This window comes from Cottoperca gobio, chromosome 5 (assembly GCF_900634415.1).
Source record: "Cottoperca gobio chromosome 5, fCotGob3.1, whole genome shotgun sequence".
NCBI classification, from domain to species: domain Eukaryota; kingdom Metazoa; phylum Chordata; class Actinopteri; order Perciformes; family Bovichtidae; genus Cottoperca; species Cottoperca gobio.
Genome location: NC_041359.1, coordinates 7190036 through 7204277, shown reverse-complemented (window position 1 = coordinate 7204277; position 14242 = coordinate 7190036). Strand labels below are relative to the sequence as shown.

Genomic DNA, 14242 nt, shown 5'->3' with positions numbered 1-14242 from the left:
CATCCTCTTGGAAAAATGCTAAATGGATTATCACCTACTGAGCCACATAAGCATCATACAAAGGTCTTTGAGTCGGAGTAAAGCTAATTCTGCATGTGCAATTTATTTTATACTTTCACTTGCCTCTTCTGCGTTGTGGTATTTGAAGATCTGCAATAGTTTCAGGCTCAGGTTCAGAGTGTTGGAGCAGCAACAGTTACAGATATGAGAGGGAATCTGAGCAGCATTGGTCCGTAGACCGATGCTGCTCTCTGGTGTCAGAAATGGTAAAAAGAGGAAATGAAATGCAAGTCACCGTTGATTACCACTGGAGGCTCCTGTAAATAATATAATGCTAAACGAAAGTGATTCATATACAGATTACTGAAATATTATCAGGAGGAGATAATAATTGCAAATGAAGCCATCTTGGGGAGCTAGCTTTTCTGATTTAAAATCAGCTACAGAGCTGGACTCCTGGAGCTTCAGAGTCTGCTGTCAGTGGTGTTCATCAGGGCAGATGTTTGCAATGCATGAATACGGTTCCTCTGGTTCTTTGTCAGTCCCTAAACCGCTGGTTCTTCTCAGTTTGGGCTGTACAACATCAAATGCGAGGTGTAAATCGGTGGGTGATTTGATTGCTCCAATAAAAACCAGCAGGGTTGTTGTAATTGGGGTCAAGAATTTGAGAACTGCTGCTTTCAACACTGAGTCACCCTGCTGCTTAAAGTAGATAAGAAGAAATGTGAGGCTGCAAAGTGTGAGAATGTGCTTTACAGATCTGAGAACAAACTGTGAGAAACATCTCTTATTGTGTATGTCTGGTGCCAGAATAAATCAAGCCAACTCTGAACTCGAACATTTCCGATCTCCTACTAAAAAAAGAACAATTGCCACATGCTTTCTGTTATATATGTTCAAGTCTCAAGCCCAGGTCACGATAACCGTGATAATGTTGTCTGGGTTATACCACAGAGGCCACTTCACAACTATTTTCACAGACCGAGTAGTTTCCTGGTGACCTGTAAACTGTAAACTTGTAGTGGCCATTTAAGTCATTTCTTTGTAAATGTCTTACTTTCTACATTAAACAAACAATGCATTTGTTATTTCAAATATTTAAAAAGTCTGATTAAAAGCATATTTTCCTTCTCTCGTGGTGGACACATTTGAATAATAGCAATTTAACCACTGCTATGTGTGTTTTCGCCACACATCTAAGAAGGAAATTAAACAATCATTTGGACACATTTCTAATTTGTTCCTTTTTCTGTGCAACTGCTCATATTCTAGTCTTTGTTGACACACTCATCCATCACAGAGAACGTGTTTTGGACTGCTGCCTTCAGACAATCACCGCTCACTGCACTGTACGTGTCTGTCTCCAGTTTTCCACTGCACTAAGCAATGAGGATGGAAACATTACCAAGGGAACCAGACAGAGCGACAGAGTGAATGTTCCTATTATAAGACACTGATCATTTACTGACTGGAACAAACTGACTCACAGCTGAAATATGAATGCAGATAACCTCACCTTTCTCGTGCAGATATCCCATGTGTCGATACCTTTTAATAAACTGTTTATTGGGACAGTAATGGTGGAGAACATGGGTATATCACATACTTTAATTGAAATAACTTTAATTTAACAGCGGTAATATTGAGGCAAGACACTGGTTAATTTTGAGATTTCGGGCTATTTTGCTTCCATAACATATCTTTTTTCAGACTAGTAGAAAGAAAACATGGTGTTTATTTTACAACAGTTAGTGTAAGATAATTCCTCTTTTGCATAACTAACACTTCGGAAAACTATAATCATTTTAAATAATGTTCTTAATTTGAAAGGGAAGTTGTGATATTTATTAGTTAAATATTTTCAGTATCTTTTCATACAATATCTTTAAAGGCTGTTTTCTCAAAATTAGTTTTTTCTCATACCCTGAGCCAGAAATCTTCACTTCAGTATCACTTACATAAACCAAACTTTCCAGTTTCATTCCTCTCTACATTCTCAAGGTTTTTACAGAGGGGTTTGTTCACATATTATTCAGAGCCTAATTGAATTAAAAACATGGAAATAAATCATTTTGGGCAGTATTTTCTGATTTATGGAGTGATACAAAGAGATATCCAAAACTCCCTCTGTAAAAACCTTTGACTCTATTATGTCCACAAAATAAAACAAGACTTTTGAACCTGGCTTTATGTTTAGATTTCTATTCGGAAATGTTTAGCACATATTTAATTTGCATGTTTAAACATAACATTCCAGAAAACTTGTAATACAGAAAATAAATGTCTAATGTAAATAATCAACTGAGGAAGTCTATTAGTTAAATTATGTACCCTATTCAACTGTAGTGTATCCCCTTAATGTAAAAAATATGTTATGAACTGTAAAAGATTTTTGTGATATGCTACATCACTCGGAAAACACTGGGCAATTTATTCCACCAATCCGAAAATCAGAGGGTTCTGTGGTGTGTACAAAAGGTCCAGAACAAAGGCCACTAAGTGAAATGTTAAAAAAGTTATAATGACTTCCTCCTGGTGTGAGGATTGTTCTTGCCCAGACCGAGAGCTACGCTGCTGGGGGAAGCCTGTGAGGACAAGGTGCAGGAGCTGCACGAGGCCTGGTCCACTCTGTAGGAGATGGAGTTGTAAAAGACAGGGTTGCTGTGACCGCCAACCTCGTCACGATGGGGTGGAGACGGGCTGTGGTAAATCTCCAGGCCGCAGCACATGCAGGACAGCAAGGCCCTGAGTCTGCTGGGTTCAGAGAGCTTTGGGTGCTCAGATAAAACAAGTCTGCGCTCCTCTGCAGGAGATGGGAGGAGATTCATGCAGCTGGTGCCCCCCTCCATGGGGAGGCTTAGGTTGCACAGGCTGCTGTGTCCGTCTCTATAGCAAACATCAGCAGTTCCTGCTTCTGCCTCCAACACCTCTCTATCCCCCTGCGTGTCCTTAGGCTGCGTTCCCTGCTCCTCCACCCCTGCCTCAGGCCTCACGTCGGGCTCCCCAGTGCTTACAGTGAGAAACCTGAGCACCACCAGGTTAAGAAAAGCCCCAATGACTGTTAGCCCAACCAAAATGTACATAAAGCTAAAGGCCACATAGGGGCGTCGCTTCTGGAGAGCATCTGTCTTCTGCAGGGCTACAAAATCCCCAAATCCAATGGTGGTGAGCGTGATGAAGCTGTAGTAGTAGGCATTAAAGAAGGTCCAGTCCTCAAAGTAGGAGAAGGCTGCAGCTCCGACACACAGGGTGCTCATGCACGAGAGCAGACCCACCAGCACCATGTTCCCCATGGACACCTCCGTCTTCCGTAGGCCCAGGCCCTGCTTGGCTCTGTGCAGGAGGAAGCGGACAAACGTGTTGATCCTCTCGCCCAGGCTCTGGAACATGACCAGTGTCAGAGGAATGCCCAAGACAGCGTAAAACATACAGAAGGCCTTTCCAGCGTCAGTGCGTGGAGCAGCGTGGCCGTAACCTACAAAGTCACAGTATATTGCAGGTCACGTAATGTCAAGTACTGCTGTTTGATGTCTATAAAGATTTACAGTCATCAAGTTTACTACAGCTTAATGCTCACATGCCACCCAGTGCAGAACCTAGTAAGTCTCTGCTTCTGAGTTTAATTAGGTTTCACTGCTTAAACCATAACACATTTGATTTATATGTAGCGGCTTCTATGGTTGAACCTATTTTGACATTGTCGCTTAATCACTTGCTTCTGTATAACGTGAAACTGCTCATTGTGACAAAATCACTGATAATTATTACCAAACTCTGCTACTCTGTATAGAGCTTTAAGGTGAAATTGCCTTTGAAAGTACATATACTAATTACGTGAGGATAGAAATCTTATTTTTTCCTTTATTGCATCTCCGTTTACTCTGTAATGGTAATATAAATAGGTTTACTTACAGTGGAGTTATACTCCTTAGCTCCTTACCATTCATAGGAGATATGCATATGAGCATTATTGTTGAGGAGCTTTTCCTGATTCTTTTTGGGTTTGTTATTTTAAGTGTTTTCTCCTAAGCGAGGGCTTAAGAGGTTACTAGACCGACATTAAATAGGCCTATCAGCTCAATCCTCACTCAAGACCCTGGCATGTTTACACTGGAAAGTTGTATTGCAAAAGTACTGACACACGTGCCTGCTCTCAAGTTAGAATGGGTTTTGCACAAGGTTTAAGACGGGAACTGTCTTGCACCGTACCTACGCACATGGGCGTAATTTCCACTGGGGACATGTCAGTTTAATGTTTGACTCAGACACCAATGGCTCAATATGATCATAACGTGATTGCTTTCATATCAGATGATGAGGTGCAGCTGCCTCAAGACATGGAGGGTGAGGCAGAGAGAACATACGGTATGTTCTGTGCTGTAGTCAGGTGATTTTGATTTGTTGACAATGAGAGGAAGACGTCTACATGATAAGAAGAAGATTGAATAAAAAAAAGTTGAATTAAAGAATTATAAATAAAGTAGACTACACTAATAATGATACAACCAACATGATTTAGATGTGGCCCCAGATTATCAGCATTGTTTTGCTTGTGTTTTGTATCAATAGTTATATGACCATACATAAAAGAAGAAAAAAAAAAACACAGTGGAAATTAAGTCTCATATTATTTTTATTTGAATCGCACACAAAACATTAAGTGTGAACATCTTTGACTTTATAAAATGATTCTCTCCCGTCTTGGCTATCGGCCCCTGTATTAAACAATTCAGAAAGTAAGACAGCTTTTTCTTATACATATTTTAGTACTATTCTTTCTGGCAGAATTTATCATTAAGGCCGAATTAATTTTTCCTTGGATAGTTTATCACCATAGTCCCTAAATGTTTGTAGAAATGCAAGAAATGGAATTCAAATTGAGAAAATAATTTCGGTGGAATATCCCTTATAAGTGATATGTCACAATGCCAGTTGTTGTTTTTTGTTTACAAGGTGCTAGTCGACTGAAAATGTGTTAAATGACAATGGCAAAATTGCAAAATCCAATATGTTCGTGCACATCAGCCCTGTAAAGTTTCACCTGTTCCTCCAATAAGTGGCCCCTACAGTTCGAGCCTTTAAAGAGTGCCCAAACACTTACACACACATGCAGTGACGCAGAAATACTGCTCTGTGTTTTTCAGAAAAGGTTTGGAGATACTTGCCAATAGTGGTGATAACAGTGATGGCAAAATAAAAAGAGCCGGCGAACTTCCACTGCCTCCCGGCGCGGTGCGGCTCCGACTGGATGACCACTCTCTCAATGTCTCTGTATTCATCCGCGGTGAAGCCGTACTTCTTCTTCAGCTCGTCCAGCTTTCTGCTCCAGCGCCTTCTTCCGAGAACACTCACTGTCCGACTCCAGCGCGTCAAAGACGGCGGCTCCCAGGAGCAGGTAGAAAACAATGGAGAGGATGAGAGAGAGGGTCCTGATGTTCTGCGTCTTCATCCTCAACTCCGGAGTGCGCGCGGAGCGGCGGGAGGGAGGGTGCCGCTCAGAGGAACAGACGCACGAACACATGAACACCATTCATCTCCAGGGATGTGTTGAGGCCCCTTTAGCCTGCTAGGATTACAGCATAAACTCAAGTAGGTTGCGCAGTATTAGCCTGGTCTATCAGCGTGTCAACAGGTGAAATGGCACCAAACCCGCGTATCTGTGAAATGTACCTGCGCTCAGCAGCTGACAGCAGCTTGCCTTTCCACAGGATGTTGGGAAACACATCACAAGTGCCAATAGTGGTCAAATATGCAAATCACACAAGTGTGATGCGGGAACCTGAAGCCCCCTGTGCACATACACTTTTCAGAAAAGTTTTTCAGTCAAATTTAGATTAGATAGATTCTGAATTCGTCAACGAGGGGTGTCCAGATATACTGGTATTAATGATAACCGTGATATTAAAAAATGAAATATTGATAGTGTGTTAATAATAAACATGTATATTATCATGTAAATAATACAGTGTCTCTTCTTTCTCGAAAACAAAACGCACAATAAACAAAGTTAAAGATGAAATTGACTGATAGGATTTTCTTTAGATATCGCAGTTATATCCTTATTGTGAATTCCTTTGGCCATGATAATCGTGTACTAAAAACCTGATGTTGTGACAGCCTTCTTGTCTACAAAAAAACATTTCTGGAGGGAATAAAACGTATTAGTATTAACTGAAATATTTATTTATATATATGTATATACAATGTATCCTGTCAAAAACATGTCTGGAGGGAATCAGACATAGTATTATTATTTTTGTATACATAGTACATTTCCCACTGCTGTGCAATTAGTTTGTGTGGATGCATGGGTTTCTATATGTGCATGTATGCATAAGCATCTACAAGGATCTCAGTATGCTTAGTATTATATTATTTGTATTCACAACAGAAGACCTTTACAGATATAATAAATAAGGCAGAAAATGTTAATAATGAACTTCAGTAAGCAAAAATAAATCACTGCCACTTTACTCCTGTTGCCCTGTTAATTGCTTTCCTTTTCTATACATTTACAAGGCAGCCATTGTCAAAAAGATTGTTAGTTCCCAGTTATCATCATTTTCTGATTTAAATATCGTCTCATTTTGTGAAGTATTTGCGCAGCAAACTTTATCAGACTGTCTCTGCTCACTGTGAATCCCTGATCCTGTGTGTGGAGAGCTTTGGGATGCACAAGTGTCAGAGTGTGTTGTGTCTGTGGCCGCTACAGAGAAGCACAGCCGAGCCAGCTGTGCTTTCCAGACTCTACTCCACTGATTATTTTGCCCTGTGAAGCGTTCATGTGCAGAGTATTCACAATACGCTGCGCTAAAGTATTACTCTGAGCGATGAAGCATTAGCTGGTGGCAGCGTTGACCTTTATCGAGCACACTTAGTCGCTGTGTGATCCAGCAAGCCTTCGTCATTAACTAAGTCCAACACGCAGACTGAGCGAGCGACAGACAGGAGAGATGATCCGTGTGTATGACATAGTGCATTGTTCATTAAGCTTCACTCAGGTTCTCAGTGGCATCGGCTGGGTTTTTGCTCAGTGTCAACCTAATTTGGTTCCCAGCAGACCAACCATAAAATAGACTGACAGCTGTAGCTCTGCGGTGCAAGTTATTTCAGTTCCATATCCTGCATGAAGTTCCCATCTATTTCAGGAGGACAATCCAATTTGTGGGAGCCATTCATGCACTAAACCATAAAGGGCCTGAGATCTGTCATTTGAATCCACATGTATTGCCTCCATTCCACATAGAGCATATGGCTATCTCTACACTGTGTTTTTATCTTCCAGAGACAGCACAGGACCTTATCCCGCTTTAGTAAGCACAAATTAATCTATTGGCGAGCAGATGTTAACAGTGTAGCATGCAGACAAGTCTTGATTTTCTCCACGGGCGGTCAGAGCAATTATCGCCTTTTGAAAGGAGTCCCTGAGATCATAGCCTTGCCAGAGTCCACCTAATGAGAGCACACAGTGTTTACATCAGTATTATTCAACAGCAGTTCTTCATGTAGTTTTCACATTGTTATGTAGGCAACAAATAACCCAGAGAAGAAATAGATACATCAATTGAGCAGTATATGACAAGTGACGAAGAAGAAGAACAAGTGACGAAGAAGAAGAACAAAAAAGATCCTGTGGTTTAACAACTCTCAAGCCATGAAGTAATGATGTGTTATCTGATGTACTCATCTCATATCTCTCTGCTCTACAGGACATTGCATGCATCCCTTTATCTTCCACAGGAAAACATTAAAAGCAGGATGTCCACTGACTGGAGTCGAGACACTCATCTGTCCAAGTGCTATCCTCGTAGAAAATGAGGCGGGGAAACATAATGCAAACATGATGCTATCTGTACACTGATAACAGCGGGGATGCTAGAGTCATTATGATGATCATACATTACAGAGACAGTGTATTTTGGTCATAAAAACTCAAATGCATCATCTTTTCAAAGCCTGTTTAATAAAAAAAAAGGCTTCACATGAACTTGCAGTCTTTTTTTGGTGACAAGTCGTCAGTGTCACAGAGGGAAACAGGCATGAACTTTGCAGCTAGTGTGAACAGTCCTTTGAGCCTTATTAGCCAAAGGGCACAGACGTGGTCTTAAATTCCTCTACGTCACCTTCACGGAGAGGTGCCTCGTTGTGGTTGAAGTGGAGTGTTTTCTTTGTTATATGGATCACTGTTTTCTCAAATTGTAGCTTACTGCAGTCTTTGTCTTTTGAAACTATAGTCATAGTGTTATTTTCTGTACAAGATCACAGGGTTAGACATAAATGGTGTCTATGTTTTGGCACCAGGGTATTTTTTTCCTGCGAATGTCCTGTTGAGTAGACTACCTCGGATTTGTTGCCCACATCTTAATGTACCAAATGAGTTGGATAGACAACTCTTGTTGTTTGTACCCTTTGCTACTGTAGCACTGCACATGTCCCCATTGTGGGGACTAATAAAAGATTATCTTATCTTATCTCTTCTAAAAAGCAAAGAAACTAATCAAATAATTCTAATTAAATATCATTAGCCAAAGAAATCTTGATAAACAGATATAGTATTTTGTTATTGTTGAATAGATAAAGTTACAGTTTAACATATTAATTAATATATTAAATAACATGATATAGCCTAAAGATCCCTTATACTCATGTTTAACTGAGAAGCACTGACATGGAAAAGTTCAGAAAACTCACATAATTATTGCATACGTGAAAGAGAGCCGATTAGCAAATGTGGCAAGACTCAAATAGGGTACATTAGAGTCACTTATGTATTTATTTCTTACTTTTCATAAATGAGAAGCAAGGAATAGGTTTACATGCAGACATAAAGCCAATTTAAATCATTAAAAGATGTGTTTGAATAACATTTTGGAAGGCTTAACACTTAAACCATCATTTACCCCTGAAAATACACAAAATATCTTAATCTAAATCAAGGAGTTTAGTATGTTCGCCAGACATCCCTCAATGTATCCATCAATCTGAACATGTGAAAAGAAACACCTTAAGGATTGCATAATTAAAATGAGAAAAAACCTTAAAAATATACGACAGGTAACCCATTTTAGTTTGTACCTTTAAAAAGGACCTAAATGTATCAATTACAGTGCAAATTCAGGACTTTCAAATTTAGGGTTAATTAATGTATACATTGCTGGATTATAATATATGAAGGTATTTTCAATGGATTGTCTTCGCAATTTAAGGGGTTAAAACAACAAAATGAACCTCAATTGAAAAATAAAGGTAATTTCTAAGTTTAAATTAAAGGCTGGCTTTAAAATACCTTAAAATAGTGCAAGTCATTAACATATCCATTAATTATTTAATTAGGCCCTTTAAAAGGCCTTGCTTAGGCCTAAATTAGGCTGTGTGGCCTTTTATTGTGAGCAGCACACCTGTGCAACTAAGGCACACCTGTGCAATAATCATGCTTTCTAATCAGCATCTTGATATGCCACACCTGTGAGGTGGCTGAGGTCTCAGCAAAGGAGACGTGCTCACTAACAGATTTAAACACATTTGTGAACAATATTTGAGAGAAATAGGCCTTTTGTGTACATAGAAAAAGTCTTAGATCTTGGATTTCAGCTCATGAAAAATGGGAACAAAAACAAAAGTGTTGCGTTTATATTTCTGGTCAGTGTAAGAACAGTTACTGTAACAGAGACTCTAACGGACAGTCTATCTTTATGTTGGTGGTGTGTGTAGGCTGCTCTTTCCATGTATCCCATGTGCTCTATACAGGAGAGAGAAATAGAGAGTATTCCTAAATGGTGTATTGGATTTTTATGCACATTTTCTTTATATATACATATATTATTTTATAGTTTTCACATCTTTATATGTAATTGTATTCATTTGTTTGTTAAATATATATTTCTTCAGTTGTCCACCTGAGTGGGCATGTACACATCTCTTGAGATAGCTGGATTAAAAGAAACTTCAAATCTCAAATCTTGTTTTTTATGCCTAAAGAGCAATAAAACACAAAAAATCCTAACTGAGGTGGTCATAATTCATGCATGAAAGGGTTAAAATGACCGCATTATTCATGTGCACATTAATGGAGTTTTAAGGTAAATAATGACGGAGGAGTGAGGTCATGGCTGTTTATGTTACTTGAAATGTCAAACTGTGAATCTTGTGACTGTCATCACATAAAAACTTTCCATCAGAGAATGATGGTGCTTTCAAATGTTGCCCGAGTCCCAACAATAGTTTAGTCTTAGTCTCACAGTTGGACCACCTGATGTCCTCCCTGTTTTAGACTTGGAGAAGTGAAACCATGCGGAAGTCTCAGTTACGTAACGTCTGTTTTTAACAGCATTTAATAACGAATGCGGAGCAGTTATTAAATGCTTGTTAAAACAACGGGAATCCTCGTAATAAGTATTTGTTTATTTCACTTTAGCCACCCATAAGCTAGCAGCCACAACCCGCAGGTCTACTTTGTGGGTGTTAGCTGTCGACAAAGTTTCTGTTTTGAAGTTCAGAGAAAGTGAAAGTGAAAGGGAGGACACGCACAGCTCATAAAGCGCAAATGAAGGTCGTGTCAGTGCTGTATCGCCTCACAAGACGACTGTTTCTGCGTAGCATGGCCTGGTTTAGCAACAACAGACTTTATCCTGCTGTTGAGTGGTTATGGAGGGCACTGGGTCTCTTTTGGCACTGTATGGAAAGCATGTTTAGTCCAATAGTCTATGCGTTTGTACCGGTACGCTGGCGAAAGGATCACGGAAGCCAAGTGGAGCCTGAAATAAATCCCGAAGTCAAACTTATAGTGAGCAGTTCTCCTAAAGAGGACGAGGAGTCCCGCGGTGAGGGTCAACCTGAGACTACCGCCGAGAAGAGGGCCGCAGACTGCAACCAAGAGCTCGCCTGCAGCAAGCGGCAGAGGTTTGACAAAAATGAAGGTGAGTTTGACGAAGATGGTGAGCAGTGTGCCGAAGATGGTGAGCAGTGTGACGAAGATGGTGAGCAGTGTGACGAAGATGGTGAGCAGTGTGCCGAAGATGGTGAGCAGTGTGACGAAGATGGTGAGCAGTGTGACGAAGATGGTGAGAGAAGATGGTGAGGAATATCGAGTTGAAACCACAGATGAGTTTTATTGTGGCTATGACTCAACCTGGGAGACCGAGGAGCACCATGAGAGCACATCCCTGAGGACTTGGCGACCTGCTGCGTCCAAACATGTGAGTAAAGAGGCCTGCTGCACTGTAAGGGGTGGGGGCCTGCAGCACTGTAAAGTGGGCCTGCTGCCCTGCAAGGGTGGGGGCCTGCTGCTGCTCAGCTCTCAGAGAGGGCCTGCATTGGTTTCACTTTCTATATATTATAGGTGTGTCTTGGGTGATCTAAACTAACCTTATTTTATCTTCATCTCACGTGGGGGTTTTTTTGGCTTGGGAAACATGTACTGCTGTGTTTGTTGTTAAGCTTCCTATAACCATTACATGAGTTTAAACTGACTTTCATTTATGTTCTGTGTAGCAGTACAAGTTCAACAGATTTGAAAATGCCGCAAGAGACATGCAGAACTACAGGCATGACTACCCAGTAAGTCACACGCACACACGCACAGCCTACACACTACAAACATACCGTACACTTTCCCATGTTTAAGTGTTAACCAAGCACACATTGTTCTTTTATGTTTCTCCACAGTCCCAGACCAGGAACAATCCCATATCTGTAAGAACACACATGATGACTGTGTATTATATGACTTGGTTATTATTCAGTATATATATTTCCATCTCTTAAGTGCATTTCTCTTGTGTTGAGTAGGATGACCAGCCTAATCTGAAGTTCTACCTCGGACAGACACGCTCTGTACCTGACGGTAGGCGTACACTTACAAGCACATGGACATGACTCAAATCAGTACAATTGCGGTTTAAATCTGCATCAGATAAAAACAAAGTATTTAATCAAGAGTAAGGATTCAGTGATCCTCAACCTTTTCGGCCTGTGTCCCCTTAAAACAAAGGGATGGCTGCATGGCAGGTTTGATGTCTATCTTCCACTGTGAATAACCTTTATAGCCCTGAAGGAGTAAAACAGTACAGTATTTAATTTGAGAACGGTAATGACTATTGTGAAGTAATAATAAAAAAAAAAAAACATAATCTTGTGTAGCAGAAACGTCCGGTCTGGATAAATCTTAATCTGTGCAACTATCCTAATATCTATCTACAAATTCATCTACCTGTTTTGTATCTATTATCAGATGTCTACATACACGAATTCCACAAAGAATGGCATCGACAGTATGACAGCCTGGAGAAGGTGCACTCCTACATTCAATGGTAAATTACTCTATCATCACAGATGCCATTTGAAATGTTTAGTTCCTGTTTAAACTATTTGTTATCTGTTTCTCTCAAAGGTTGTTCCCACTGCAGGAACCAGGGATGAACTATCAGGCCAGTCCACTGACAAAAGAAGAAATAAGGGTAAACTGCTAAAAGCTACCAAGTTAAAATCTCAAAATAAATTCTTCACAGGTTCTGACAGCAAGTTCTACTTTTCCTTCAGGAGTTCCTTCAAAATGACACCGCAAAGGCAAATCTGTTGAAGTCGTACAAACTCATGTTGGACTTCTATGGTATCCAGTTGTGGGATGAAAAAACAGGAGAAGTGAAGAGAGCATCACACTGGAGAGACAGATTCCACAACCTTAACAGGTGATCTCTGAACTTCAATAAAACATTGTTCACTAAATGTATCAAAAACAATCTATGTAATGTTTCCTTTTTACTGTTTGTCATTGACAGGCACACTCATAACAACCTGCGCATTACTCGCATCCTGAAGAGCCTGGGAACCTTGGGGTACCCTCACTACCAAGCCCCCCTGGTCCACTTCTTCCTAGAGGAGACTCTTGGCTTCGGAGAACTCCCGAATATCAAGGAGAGTGTTCTCAACTACTTTGTGTTCGCTGTCCGCAATAAGAGACAACGCAGGAGTCTCATCAAGTTTGCCTATTTGAAATATGACTGTAAAGATGAGTTTGTATGGTGCCCAAAGAAAATTCAAATGATATGGTCGAGGCCGTCAGTGTCCGAGCACCAACAGGGAATGAAAGGCAAAGAAGATGCTTCTGAGCTCGACCTGAATCAGTTGAGCCTCGACAACACAGATGAAACCAAAGACGAGGCAAATTAGGCTGCCGACGCATAATCTGTCACCGTACCCCAAGTCCATTCTATATACTAATGTAAGCTATACTATACAGTACTGGATTCTGGATATATATGTATACAACAGTATGTAATATACTCACTTTTATAGAATATAACTACCCAAATATTGACGGTATTTAGTATGCACATTGTCTGCTTTGAGTATACTTTACTAGTATGAACACACTACATATTAGAGCCTGCTTAGTGTGTAATACGGATTTGGGACAGTGTGCAGATAAAATATTCAGTGACAGAGGCAGGTGCACTCAAAATACTTAATGATCTTCTTCAGTAGTTTATACAACGGTTTGTTATGCTTTGCTGTTACTTTAATAATTACTTATGCAAATGCTTTTGTATTCTTTTAGGTTTCTTGACTTATATGTTTCCATTTCTTTCTTAATTGACTTTCACAAACAAAAAGGTGCAACATTCTGAACTGGGTAAATACATTTAAATAGGTTTGATTGGTTAAACCTCAAACGATTGTCCAAATCATCGTCTAAAATCTTTGGTCCAATAGATTCTGTTGACTTATTCAGTTTGCGAACATCCTGCCGTTTTCCTGGTCTTGGATTTCTCACCCTTAAATGTCTTAATTTTTAACATAATGGCACTATGCATATTAATGAGATTAGATTCACATAACATTTTTGTACAGAGTATGGCCAAAATAATGTCAAATAGTGGTTCTGTATTAGTAGGGGTGCATTTAAGGCTTGATCACTGAAAGTTCATTCTATCATTGCCGTGTTTGGGAGTTGTAACTGCTTAACTGCATTAAAGTGACCTAAAGGTTTGGTGGGAATGTTTAAGGAGTGTTTATCCCCTAACTTTTGATTAAAAATAATTGGTCCTACAAATATTTCTCATCATGTCTTCCCCTCACCAGGTTTCTTCCACTCTGCCAGATGAAATGATACATACTTAATCTGAGGTTTCATTAGACTGTGCTCACATTTCCTATGAGAATTTGGCTTGCGTTGAGATTTCACTTGTGCTTAGATCGATGTGGATATATAACTGCAATTTAAGTATGACCCAGGACGCCAAAA

At 40.0% G+C, this 14242-nt stretch overlaps 2 protein-coding genes across 3 annotated transcripts; one reads left to right on the top strand and one right to left on the bottom strand.

Moving 5' to 3' along the window:
• Positions 1–2516: 2516 nt before the first annotated feature.
• LOC115008656 (potassium channel subfamily K member 15-like) lies at positions 2517–5449 on the bottom strand. Its single transcript, XM_029432381.1, is given in 4 exon segments — positions 2517–2768; positions 2898–3475; positions 5166–5319; positions 5321–5449. Coding segments are annotated over 4 exon segments (1113 nt in total).
• A 4766-nt stretch (positions 5450–10215) lies between these two features.
• On the top strand, positions 10216–14050 carry LOC115008807 (opioid growth factor receptor-like). Of its 2 annotated transcripts, none has more exons than XM_029432646.1 (9): positions 10216–11018; positions 11074–11195; positions 11491–11556; positions 11665–11691; positions 11788–11842; positions 12230–12308; positions 12389–12455; positions 12538–12686; positions 12777–14050. In XM_029432646.1, the coding sequence occupies exons 1-9, from the start codon at positions 10544–10546 to the stop codon at positions 13165–13167; spliced, it is 1431 nt and encodes a 476-aa protein (XP_029288506.1). In that variant the 5' UTR covers positions 10216–10543; the 3' UTR covers positions 13168–14050. The 2 variants fall into 2 exon arrangements, with proteins under 2 accessions (XP_029288506.1, XP_029288505.1); XM_029432645.1 differs by having other exon boundaries at positions 10216–11039.
• The last annotated feature ends 192 nt before the right edge of the window (positions 14051–14242 follow it).